We start from the raw sequence: 12760 nt of genomic DNA on the forward strand, positions 1-12760 counted from the left end.
GACTGGCTGCAGAGCTTGTGCCCAAGGTCTGCTCAGAACACTAACCCAGACAGACCAGAAGGAACCCACGTCACTGGGCTGACAGAGTTCCTGTGTGCCTGGTCTTGCTGGTCCCAGTTACTCCCAGTGTTGGGACAGATGTTGGTTCCTGCTTACCTCTGATCCTGGGTGTGTCAGAACACCTGGGAGTGGAACTTCCTCTCAGGGCTTTTCATAAGATCAAAATGAAGCATATCTAAAGACATCAGGCATGCCCTATATTCCTTCTCTCCCTCTGTATTGGAAGATGTCCTTCCATAACTTACACACACACACACACACACACACACACACACACACACACACACACACAATCTACCTTTTTAGGCTCTTGTGAACCTGAATGGAGATAGAGCACACAGTTTGAAGGCTCCTGACTACTTTCCTTATACATTTGCTTTACATTACACATACTTAAATATAAAGAACATATGAGGTACTCAAATATTTATTGAAATTCTTCCAAGTGTGTGTATTATAGAAACAATTGATGATATTCGTCCCATCACAAAAAAAAAATCAGAGATATTTTGGGTCTGTTTCACATAATAGACTCAAGCTTTCTTCTACTAGATTCTTGCTAGAACTCAGGCATAAACTATATTTCTTCATTGTATATATCATAGCAACTCTAAATATACAGCAGATCTTAATGTGATACATTACATATTTAGCAGCCTTTATTATATCTGAGGACAATCAATTATCACTACAAGTAATTAAAAATGAAATGAATATATCATTTTATGTTGAACAGTGTGAGTCATTACACTACAGTTACCTAAAGAATGGTTACCAGTACATAGCAGAAGGGTCACAATCCAAATTTATCAGTGTCTACATAGACAAGAATCTGTAAGAATATGTAGCAACCTTCAGCTAGCCAAGAGTCTACGATAACAAGTAGAAAGGTGAGATAGATAACTGTTATTAAATATTCATATTGCTTTATAGTAAGTAGTAGTTTATCATTTGTAAGAAAATTAACATACTACCTGGACAACATAGAGATTTCCATCCTGTTACAATGGAATAGACACCGATCTGCTGTATGGAGAAATAAATGTTAGTATATTGTGAACAATACACAAAAATCAAATCTGTAATTACATAAAATATGGAATAACAGCATGGAGTTCTAAGTATATATCCCACATGTAGAACTTGTCATTTTGAAATGTTAATAAATCCATAATAATGAGGCAAATAAACACCATGAAAAAATCATTCTTCATTGCAATGCTAATTGCATAGGCCACTTTACTAGAAATTCTTTCTGAAATAAGACATAATCAGGGACCTTAGCCATTCATTGTGCCTTTTTTCCCCAGTAAAGTGAACCCATCTGATTGTGTGGACATGGTTTGTGATGCCAAAAGAAAATCTTTTCTTAGAGACCTGGATGGTTCCTTTCTGGGGAATTCTGGGTCAGTGATCCCTCAGGCTGAGTATGAGTGGGATGGAAATAGCCAACTGGGAATTGGAGACTACAGAATTCCGAAGGCAATGCTCACATTCTTGAATGGAAGTAGAATTCCTGTCACTGAGAAAGCACCTCATAAAGGTATGTTGGATCTTATTGGATTATTAAACTTCAAGTTTATGAAACAAAATGCATTTTTTCAAGAATTGAGTGATGAACAAACAACTTGCCAGTTCCGTTAATTGATCTTATACACAAGATAAAGAAAATAGAAAGAAATTTTGCAGAGAGTTCCTATCATTTCTAAAATATTACTGTACATATTTCTAGGGATTCTTAGAGATGCAACCTGTAAATACATCTCACAGTGGCAGAGTTATCATTGTTCTGGAATGGAATATGCAATGATGGTAATAGAAAGCTTGGATTCTGATACAGAGACACGAAGACTTTCCCCAGTGGCTATCATGAGCAATGGTTATGTTGATCTCATTAATGGTAAGTGCTCAGTGTAAATAGACTTGAGTTAGTCAAAGCATTTATTCAATGAATAGAAATATGTGAAAAATTACTTAATACAAATCTAGCAAATATAAAGACTTCTTTGCCCTTCATATTTAAGAATTATCTATGTGCAATGGTGAGATTTCACACTGTAGTAGTTCTTCATCCAGGAATGCCAAGACATTTACTTCATATTGAGTATTTGAAACAAGAAGAGGAGGAGATGAAGAGGAAAGAGACAAAGACAAGGAAAAGGAGGAGGAATGTTGTTCCTGTAATGATTGTCAACCTTTTGTTGATAAAAATACATAAATATTTTGAAGAAGATTGGCCTAAACATCTTCAAAAATACACTTTGTCTTATATGAATTAAAAGAAAGCTTGATGATATGTAATATCTAAGAAGGGTGTTGAGGAAAGGGAGACAACCCTGGAGTTAGAAAACCTAGGAAAGAGATCAGGAGTCATAAATGCAAGCATCACCAACAGAATACAAGAGATAGAAGAGAGAATCTCAGGAGCAGAAGATACCATAGAAAACATTGACACAACAGTCAAAGAAAATGCAAAAAGCAAAAAGCTCCTAACCCAAAACATCCAGGAAATCTAGGACACAATGAGAAGACCAAACCTAAGGATAATAAGTATAGAAGAGAGTGAAGATTCCCAACTTAAAGGGCCAGTAAATATCTCCAACAACTTAGAGAAGAAAACTTGCCCAACCTAAAGAAAGAGATGCCATTGAACATGCAAGAAGCTTATAGAACTCCAAATAGACTGGACCAGAAAAGAAATTCCTACCATCACATAATAATCAAAATACCAAATGTGTTAAACAAAGAAAGAATTTTAAAAGCAGTAAGGAAATAACATCAAGTATAAAGGCAGACCTATCAGAATTACGGCAGACTTCTCACCAGAGACTATGAAAGCTAGAAGATCCTGTGCAGATGTCATACAGACCCTAAGGGAACAGAAATGCTAACCCAGGCTACTATACCCAGCAAAACTCTCAATTACCATAGACAGAGAAAACAAGATATTCTATGACAAAGCCAAATTTACACAATATCTTTCCACAAAGCCCTACAAAGGATAATAGATGGAAAATACTATCATAAGAAACAAAACTACACCCTAGAAGAAGCAAGAAAGTAATCTTTCAACAAACCCACACAAACATAATTCCACCTCTAACAACAAAAATAAAGGAAGTAACAATCACTTCTCCTTATTATCTCTTAATGTGAAAATGTGAAAATTAACATTACCAACACATCCTAATAGATTGAAATTCAAAATATGAGGAATTAGAAATTTGTTGGCTGGCATCCAGTGGTCTCTCTAATTTGGTAATTGGAGAAATAGGTCTAATATTGTATAATCCATATACACTTTCTGCTTGTTTGTACCTGACAGTTTCTTGCTGTGTACCACTTAATGGTACACAGGCCTCTCCTATCTCAGTCTCTCTATTAGTAAGATTGTTTATTTGATGTTTTTACACTATACTATGGTTTTCAGAACAGCTTAATATTTGAAAATTATTTATACAGCCAAAAGAAATGTAGACAATTAATTTTCACTTGTAAGAGAACAACAAAGAATGAGACTGAATGTTTTGCTTGATATTTATAATTACCGCATCAATTTTGAAGAAGAGGACCTTATAAGTTACTCTTTTTCTGAGATGAATGCTTTTCAAAATCATCACAGCCAATGAACCAGAATCTTATCCTCACCTAATGTCTGTGCCACCTTCCAAGCAGAACCATTGTTCATTGAAACAGTTGATAAATGACTTCATGGATAGACCATCTTAATACACACACCATTTCTTTAACGAATGTAACCTGTTCCCTGTGGTCTAAGAATGATAACAATCACTCCAGTCAAATAGCTTTGACCATAGCAGGAAATATGTATCCAAATAATCGTGCCTACAATTCATTCCTTGGTGCAGCAGAACTGTCAACTCTTAGCTTAGCTACTATGGAGGTAAAATCCTTTGGTGATATGAGTGACATTGAAGTAAAGCCTTATTACCATGAACCCCAATGTCTAAAAACTGTTCTTATTTTGGGTTTGTACCACAGTAAGACCCAAGATTTTAAAACTCTACTAAAACAAAACAAACAAAAAGACTTTATTTATGTTCATTTAATAGCATATCCACCTTTTTATGATTGGTGTAAAAATATATATTGTGTTGAATATAATAAAAACAAACTTAGTTCAATTAAAAAAAGAAGGGTGTTGAAGATCTCTCATTATTTTATGGATCTTTGCACATACTTTGCAGCTAATAGTGGTTGTTTATATGAACATATAGCTTATGATTTTGACTTTAATTTGTGGAGGTGCTATGTCTAGGCTTCTCCTATTCTGGCCCTAGATAGCTGGAGTATAAACAGGAAGAAATGGCTTCCAGAGAGATACAGATAGACTTTGGAGACCAAGAATTTTTCAATTAATAGGATTAAATTCTATACAGCATCAAAATCACAGGAAAGGGATTCATTGAACATTCCCGCACAGTGCTGGAGCTCAAATGTTAGTCTCTTATCAAGCTTGGCACTGAAAAGGCACAGAACCTGGACCACACAGATTTCCATGCATGGCTATGAAGTAACATGGTATCAAAAACAGTGTAGAAGTCAACTAAGTGGCCATTCTCTTAGAAATCCACTTAATTTAGACCTGTGAAAGAATCCAAAGGTACTAAATTAGAGAGATTTGAAAGTTTCACAATTTTCTGCCTTTCCCCATTTAGTTTCAGGAGATAGCAATCAATGTCAAATACTGCAATTTCATTTGCAAAGCAGAGGTTATAGGAATATATACAGAGAAGTTGATGAATAATGATAGAGTAGAAGAGAAGTTTTCAAATTTCTCTGATTTGGAGATGGAGAGATTTAGTTATATTAATTTTTACACATACCTTTTCTGAAAGGAAGTATAAGTTTTCTACTTCCCACAGTGACATATCATTTCTCTTATAAATGAGTTTAAATTTAAGTGTTGATTAATTTTTGAAAGTGTTAAGTAGATATTACTAATAAAAAATCATGAATGTATTATGAATATCATGTAGGCTTTGGAAAAATTATTCACAATAAAATTACTATCACTAAAATTTCCTTTTAAATTTAATGCTAAATTTTATTTCTTTTTAACATATGGCTTTTGGGCTTTATGATATTTTTTATTTTATACACAGACATTTCTACATGTTTGTTTTTAAAACCCACAAAGAATATATATTTAAAGTGGGATTTATAGTTTATGTTCTAAGGGATGTATATTCTGCTTGATATTTAGACATTGATATTGATTTAAAATTTGATTGAAATGTAGTTATAAATATTAATAAGTTTCTGAGTGAGACAGACAAATCAGCAATGTAATGAAGAAATACATCAGGAGATTTTTGTCAGTCATATCTCATTTTTTATTAAAATAAAATAGAGAAATTTGCTGTGAAAGATATGCTGTACAAATTCTGAAAATGTCTAGACTCAACTAGAAAACCATCTGCTACTCTTTTTAGAGCATCTGCTTGATAATAGAATTTGCTCAGATGATTTTAGTTTGTTAATTATATTAACTCTCCAGTAGTGCCTGAACAATTGTCTAACAAAAATATAGTTATTATCACTATAAGAAAAGAATAAAGAATTGATTCAGACAAACCTATTAGCTCGCCTTTATTCTGCAGGTTGCTGAGTATCTGGTTACCGAGTGAGTACAAGACTAAACTGGGCAATTTAGTGATATTCTGCCTCAAAATAAAACCTATGTTAAGGGTTAATAAACAGGAAACATGCATGAGTCCTTAAGTTCAAACTCCACAGCTCCCCCAAGTCAAATGTGTTGTGGAATTTATTGGTTAACCAATAATCAAATGAACTATGGCCAAAAACAATTGATAGGTCTTTTTCAGGAATGCAAATGTCCATTCTTTGTTGTCAGTTCCATCTTAATAAATGTATGCTAGCAGATTTCCTAGAAACAACCTCAGAAAACTGCTGAGTCTTGAATATATTACACTAGTGAATCTATAACATAAATCCTAGCCGACATATTGTTATCCCTTTAACCCCAGTAAGTATGAAAGTAAAGATAATAGGAGTGAGTTGATTCCCTGCCTTCCATCTTAGCCAAAGTTTGTGAACCAGCTTAGCAGTCTGGGTAGATGGCAGATGAATAATAAGTTTAAATGCTGGAGCTTGTATCTGAGTCTTTTCAATTTACTTCAAACATAACGACTTCTCATATTTTGTTGGGGAAAAGCAGCATTCTTTAAGTAGGAATAGAACTCTAATTTTGTATGGATTTAGGCCCACAGGACCATGGCTGGTGTGCAGGGTATACATGCCAAAGAAGACTGTCTTTGTTCCATGGCATAGTGGCTCTGAACAAAACGTATGAAGTTTACTTCACTGGGACCAGTCCTCAGAATCTTCGGCTGATGTTGCTCAATGTTGAACATAATAAGGTGAACCTAGATAAAAATAGTGCCTTAAATGTTGTTATAATTAATTTCATACCACTAGCGACTATTTTTTCAGCCTTCCCTAATGTTGTCATTTTTAAACTCACTTTTAAAGACCCATTAGTGTATTAATCTGTACAGGTTTTCTCTGTGTGAAAGAACATGCATGCACCAAACACTTCCTCCCAATATGTACTGGTTTCTGCACTCCATGTATGAGGGTTGACAGTGATATCTATAATAGACTAGCTACCAAGCCTGAATTTTTATGCTAAAATTGTGTATTACTTAAAGTTATAGATTTCCTTTTCTTATTCTTAGATGTGGCTATTATGCACATACATGCCAGAAATATGCCTTTGGAATTAATTTCAGTGTTCTTAGCATATTATTTTCAGTATCTTCGATAATGTCACATTTTTACTGTGAGTGGAACTCAGCTGGGAGCATTAAATTTATTCAGACTGTCAGAGGAAACAAGCATAGTGCCTGAAAGTAGTCCCATAATTTGGACTTTCATTTCCACACATATGAGACTTCAAACTGCTAGAATGTTAGGTACAGGACAATCTCTGACCAGGTCAAGCAGGCAGCAGAGGAAGAATGGGAGACTTCCTTCCTTCCTTCCTTCCTTCCTTTCTTCCTTCCTTCCTTCCTTCCTTTCTTCCTTCCTTCCTTCCTTCCTTCCTTCCTTCCTTCCTCCCAGATGCTATTTCCATCCTTTAACTTGGGCATTATTATTTTTTTTTTTTTACTTTCTCATTCTGCTGCATTCCTTATACAACCCAACTGTAAATCCAGATGAGTTTTCAAACAGCCAGCATCAGAGGACTTCTCACTGCCTTTCAGTGAAACAATGTTATCGTTGACCTAGATGAAGGCAATCGCCCACCAATTCTTCTTGTGTCTACTCTTGCCCTCCACTGATCTGCCCTCATCAGTCAGAGAGGAATGTTAGGAGTCCCCTCTAGCAAAGACCAAATCAGGTCCTTCCTCTGCCTTTCATTACCTCCACACTCATCTCTGTGAATCAGAGCCTTCACAATGACCTACGAGACCCTATGGGAATCTCCCATGTTTCAACTGACTTTGATGGGTCTTCCAACCAGCATTTGTGAGATAGTTTTCAACACTGAGTTTAATTTTGATTCAGGAGTCTCTTTTGTAATTTGTTATCTTTGAAAAGAAACCTTTCTTCCATTTAGTGTGTGATTCCTCTAATAATTTTTCTTACATTATACTCTTCTACTGGGATTTATCACTTAGTGGCTAATTTATTATGTCTACATGAATGGTTAGATGAAGCATATTTTTAATCTTTGTCCAATATTTTCCATAAGTTCACAAATACTGGTTTTAGTATCTTATAAAAGGTGTACATAGTTGGAACACAATTTTTAGAAACTAAATTCTAAATATTCTGTTAAATTGCACTAATAAAAACATACAAATATTTGTTCTTAACAGGCCGTTCTAGTAGGAATTTTTTTTTCCACACTTCAGCGTTTGGATGTCTATGTGAACAATTCCTTGGTCTGTCCCAAAAATACAGCATGGAATGCCCAAAAGAAACACTGTGAACTTGAAAGGCATCTGAACACAGGTATTTCTTCAGGACAGTACACATGGTGTTTATATACTTGGTTACTTGTAAACATTCTTTGCAATATTTCATTATGACATTATTTCCTTAGATACTGATGAATAAAGAAGAAAGTATGTTTTTAGCTCCATTCAACAAAAACTAAGCTGTGGTCATTTATGAAATGCTTTGAAAGATAATTGCTGGTAGAACTCTTTACCTCCCTGTGCATGAAGATAGATTCTTTAGTGAACAAGTTTATTACTACCTGACAAAGTTTTTCTTCTATGTGTGTGGAGCTTAACTATTCTTGTGCACAAAAGAGATTTTGCTTGGAATTTTTACATTCCCCCTGCATTATTTCTGTTCTATAGCGGGCAATGTCTGAATTAATTCTAGATATCAGAAGTATTATCAAGAAAGCTAGTGTAGTATCAACATTATTAATTAAATATGACATAATGGATTTGATTTAAATATAATAAATGAAAAGCTTACATTTATCTACATAGTGGTACTTATAAACCAAGAATTATTCCTGTCCATTTACTGAACAAAATGGGTTATGTTAGGGTTAGGGATAGGTTTAGGGTTAGGGGTTAGAGTTAGGGATAGGGGTTAGGGTTACGGTTAGGGTTAAGGTGGGGGTTAGGGTTGAGGTTAGGGTTAAGGTTAGGGTTATGGTTTGGGTTTTTTATTCAACAAAATTCTCTTGTTGTTGACAGCTGACACTGTGTTCCATGAGTGAAGTTAGATCATTTATCTCTGTGGTCCATGAGCTTGACCCATCACTGTACAAACATTAAGAGCAAAATAGAAATATGAGTACGTGATCAAGATTCTTCAACATTTGTTAAACAAATCTTGTTTTTACTACTAAAAAGTAGCCACAATTTCCAGACATTCTCCCAAGGCTGATACTGGGCTCCAGGTGCTTCACTTGTAAATTGTTACTTACCAGCAGTAACAAGCAGCTGGGGAGATGATGCCAGTTTTCAAGTCTTCTGGTTTAGTCTCCTCAGATTCCTGTAACAAAATCCTATGAACTTAAACATCTCAAGTTACTTTCTTTTTACCAAATAGCACTTTTTAAAATTCATTTTATTTAATTTTTGTTCCTTTCTTTCTTTTTTTTCTTTTTCTTTTTTATTTGTGACAGGGTTTCTCTGTGTAGCCCTGGATGTCCTGAAACTTGCTCTGTATATCAGGCTGTCCTTGAACTCAGAGATCTTCCAGCCTCTGCCTGAGTACTGGGATTAAAGATATGAGGCATCATGCTGGCACCTTTTCACTTACAATTCTAGTCAATACTCAGATTCTGAAGAAAGAATGTTTTCCTAGACTGTAGAGGTTTCTTTCTTGCTGTATTTTCACTCTGTGTGAGAGCCAGCTCCTTGGCCTCTTTCCCTTAACAGTTCTAATTCCATAATGAAGTCTTCACTCATATTCTTACGTAAGCGTAATTTTCCTCCAGAGAGCTCCACTTGCACACACCTTCAAACAGAGAATTAAAGCTTCAACACAGGAGACTTGGGAGGATGTAATTCAGTTCATAGCAGTCTCCAAGTCAGAATAGACAAGCAAGGACTCGAAAATATTGCCTAGTTCTTGAAAGTGTGCCCTTGATGGTTCTACTTCATTTCCTCTTTATAATCTAACCTTCTAAATACAAATAATGGCATCTACTTATGGTTCAGGCTGTGTTCATACAGAGTTACTCTTTTAAAGCAACATATGTGGTATGAAGCATTCAAAGTTAGGAAAATAAAAGTTATTACAACCAGCAGAACTTTAATATAGAGACAACGGGATGGAGAACAATAGCACAGATGCCTTTTCAGAAATTAACAATATTTTGAATATGTGTTATCAAATTGTTTTTTGGGCTCAAACCAAAGGGCCTCACATACAATCACTTCTCCAGTCAAAATAAAAATTACAAGTTAGCATTGTTTTAGCATGAGTTCTTTAAAGCTTTAGCACATTGAGTGCAGAATGTCCTTGTGTTACAAGCCTCTCTCTATTTGAAGCTTGCCTGAAATGCTCTACTATCTTGATCACTAGGTCCTTCATTATTGTAATATGTTGCAGCATTTTCTCTGTCCAATCACATTAGGGCAGTGACAAGCCTGTGATTGGACAGGAATAGAGAGGTGAAGTTAAAAGTTTAGGAATGAGAGAGGTCAGAGAGAGAGGGGAGAAACAAGAAAATCATCATGGAGGCAGGGGAAGAGGACAATCCAGACCCCACGTGGTTTTGAACAGCCGCAGGTAGCTAAGGTTTTTACAAGGTTAGAATAGTTGGATTAAAACATTATCTTTATCATTTGGCTCTAAAATTATTGTACTGACATCCTGTAAATTGTGATCTTATTGATATATAAACCTGATTGGATAATTAACCCTTAAAAGTCACATTTTTACCGGATAACTAGGCACTAGATGACTGACTGTGGGGTGTGTAGAACACTGCATGTAAGCGAGATGATATTGATAGCTGGGAGAAAACAGCAGGAGCCAGCCAGGACATAGTGATGTGGCTGCCGAGTGCTGGCGGGCCACGACAGTTTGCAGGGACTTTTTCATTTTTAATATTTCCCACAACAGTAATATGAAAATGTTAACTAAGATGGATGACACAAGCATCATTAACAGGATTATGAACTCATACCCAATTTGTAACACAAAGCACATTCTTTAGATTTACACAGTGAAGTACACCCAGGAGCTATATGATTTATTCTACCACTATGATCCATGTCAACTTTTGGGGCTTAAAATTGGAGATTTGGAGGTTTGGAGATTTGTTACTTCTTAATTCTGTTGATATTGTCTCTCTCTCTCTCTCTCTCTCTCTCTCTCTCTCTCTCTCTCTCTCTCACACACACACACACACACACACACACACACACACACACAAACACACACACACATAAAATAACCTCAGTATTACAAAATCCAATTTCCAAATAGAATTTGTTTCATTAATTATAGATTTTACAAGCTAGCATATAATCCCATTTCATTGGCTTAAGATTCTTCTGTGATGTTTTAATGGGTCCTTCATTTTTATTACATGCCTTCTGTCCTCAGTAAAAATATAAATATTAAATTATAAATGCTGTTTTAAGAATTGGCATCTAGCACTGCATAAACTAGAAGGCCATTAAATTTATACTTTTAAATTACCAAATTCCTTCACCTGTGGCTTTAAAACTTAGAACGCATAGATAGTATTCTATGAGTAGAGAATACGTTTCAAGGCTTACAACCAATTTGCTTTTTCATTTATATAGTAATCACAGCTATTTTTTAAAAATAAATCTTATATAAAATGGTTATTAATGGCATTATTTAAAAGACTATAACTTTGCAAGTTAGTTTTATAAGTATTTTTTTTAATATGTATGCTTTGTAATGAAGATTATAAAATTGAGCTTTTTGTAGTTCAAACAAATATTAACCACTGTGTGACCATTATGCTAATAGAAATATATTTAAATGTGCTACTTTGGCCCCTTTTCTTTTGTAGAACAATTCCTTCCTAACTTGACTTCCACTGTCCCTGGTGAAAACTACTTTGATAGAACCTACCAGATGCTGTACCTTTTGCTTAAAGGAACGACACCCGTGGAGGTCCACACTGCTACCGTCATCTTTGTATCCTTCCAACTGCCAGCTATGACAGCAGATGAGTTTTTTAGCTCACACAATCTGGTTAGAAATCTTGCCCTGTTCCTAAAAATACCAAGTGATAAAATCCGTGTCAGCAGAATAATAAGAACAAGTCTGCGAAGGAAGCGATCCACAGGACACATGATGGAATTTGAGATTGGGGCTACTCCCGCTCAGTTCTTAAGCAATTCTACCACAGGTATGGATGTCAGATTTTGTGATAAATAAATGTCATTGTTAAGCCTAAAGTCATAAATAAACCTACCATGGCCTGGTTAACCAGCACTCAGGAAATCCTACCACCCCTGTGTATGAACCCTAAGGGCCTATAAACCATTCTACTTCCCTACATCTATAGTAATAACTTGCTGAGAAATTACAAAGGACTTGCATATCAATACATTATACAGAATGTATTAATAGGAATAGAAAGTGACTTCATAGTTTATTGATAAAGTGTGGAAATAGGTTAAATAATCAATTAGAAGAGAAATCTGTTGATGGAACTCTGTTGCTTAGAACAGAGAAAACCTAGGCTTATGCTGCTGCAATGCCTTCTATGATGTTGTCTGCCTGGAGTCATAGCTGACTTCCCTTCTTCAGCTTTGTACTTCTTTGGACTGATACGGTGAGTGCTATGGTCTCAATGTGACTTACTTACTTGGTTCCACTTACCTGTGGATTTAATCTAGGAATTGCAGTAGGCTCATTGTACAGAGGTAGATTATTCACCCTTCTGAGGCAATACTAGATAAACCGTGATAGATATAAGATACAGGTTTGAGATCATGGAACATAGGAACCTAAGGAAAAGCAAGCTGATATGTTTTCAAAGCAGAGACCAGAGTAGGGTATCAAGTCTCAAGGAAAACCCTTCAACATGTCCTGGAATAGATGAATCACAGAGAGGAATGGAGAAACACAAAGAAAGATGCCCATACAGTAATACAGCTTTCCCATGTTGTCAGAGTATCCAGGATGTACACATAGCACTCACCCAGTGTCAGGCACACTTAGAGAGAGGAAGAGGGAGGGGGAGGGG

General features: G+C 35.5%; 1 protein-coding gene across 9 annotated transcripts in view; it reads left to right on the forward strand.

Moving 5' to 3' along the window:
• Pkhd1l1 (PKHD1 like 1) overlaps positions 1 to 12760 on the forward strand; it is a 165167-nt gene that overhangs the window by 137298 nt on the left and 15109 nt on the right. For 6 of the 9 annotated variants that reach the window (XM_031358649.1, XM_031358650.1, XM_031358651.1 and 3 more), the window contains 5 exons: positions 1371 to 1603; positions 1793 to 1960; positions 6307 to 6464; positions 7929 to 8064; positions 11576 to 11917. In XM_031358649.1, coding sequence (XP_031214509.1) covers positions 1371 to 1603; positions 1793 to 1960; positions 6307 to 6464; positions 7929 to 8064; positions 11576 to 11917 — 1037 coding nt within the window. Of the gene's footprint in view, positions 1 to 1370; positions 1604 to 1792; positions 1961 to 6306; positions 6465 to 7928; positions 8065 to 11575; positions 11918 to 12760 lie in introns of those variants that run through there. The other 3 variants (XM_031358655.1, XR_004115089.1, XR_004115088.1) reach the window with 3 other exon arrangements.

Source organism: Mastomys coucha, unplaced genomic scaffold (genome assembly GCF_008632895.1).
Source record: "Mastomys coucha isolate ucsf_1 unplaced genomic scaffold, UCSF_Mcou_1 pScaffold7, whole genome shotgun sequence".
Taxonomy (NCBI): domain Eukaryota; kingdom Metazoa; phylum Chordata; class Mammalia; order Rodentia; family Muridae; genus Mastomys; species Mastomys coucha.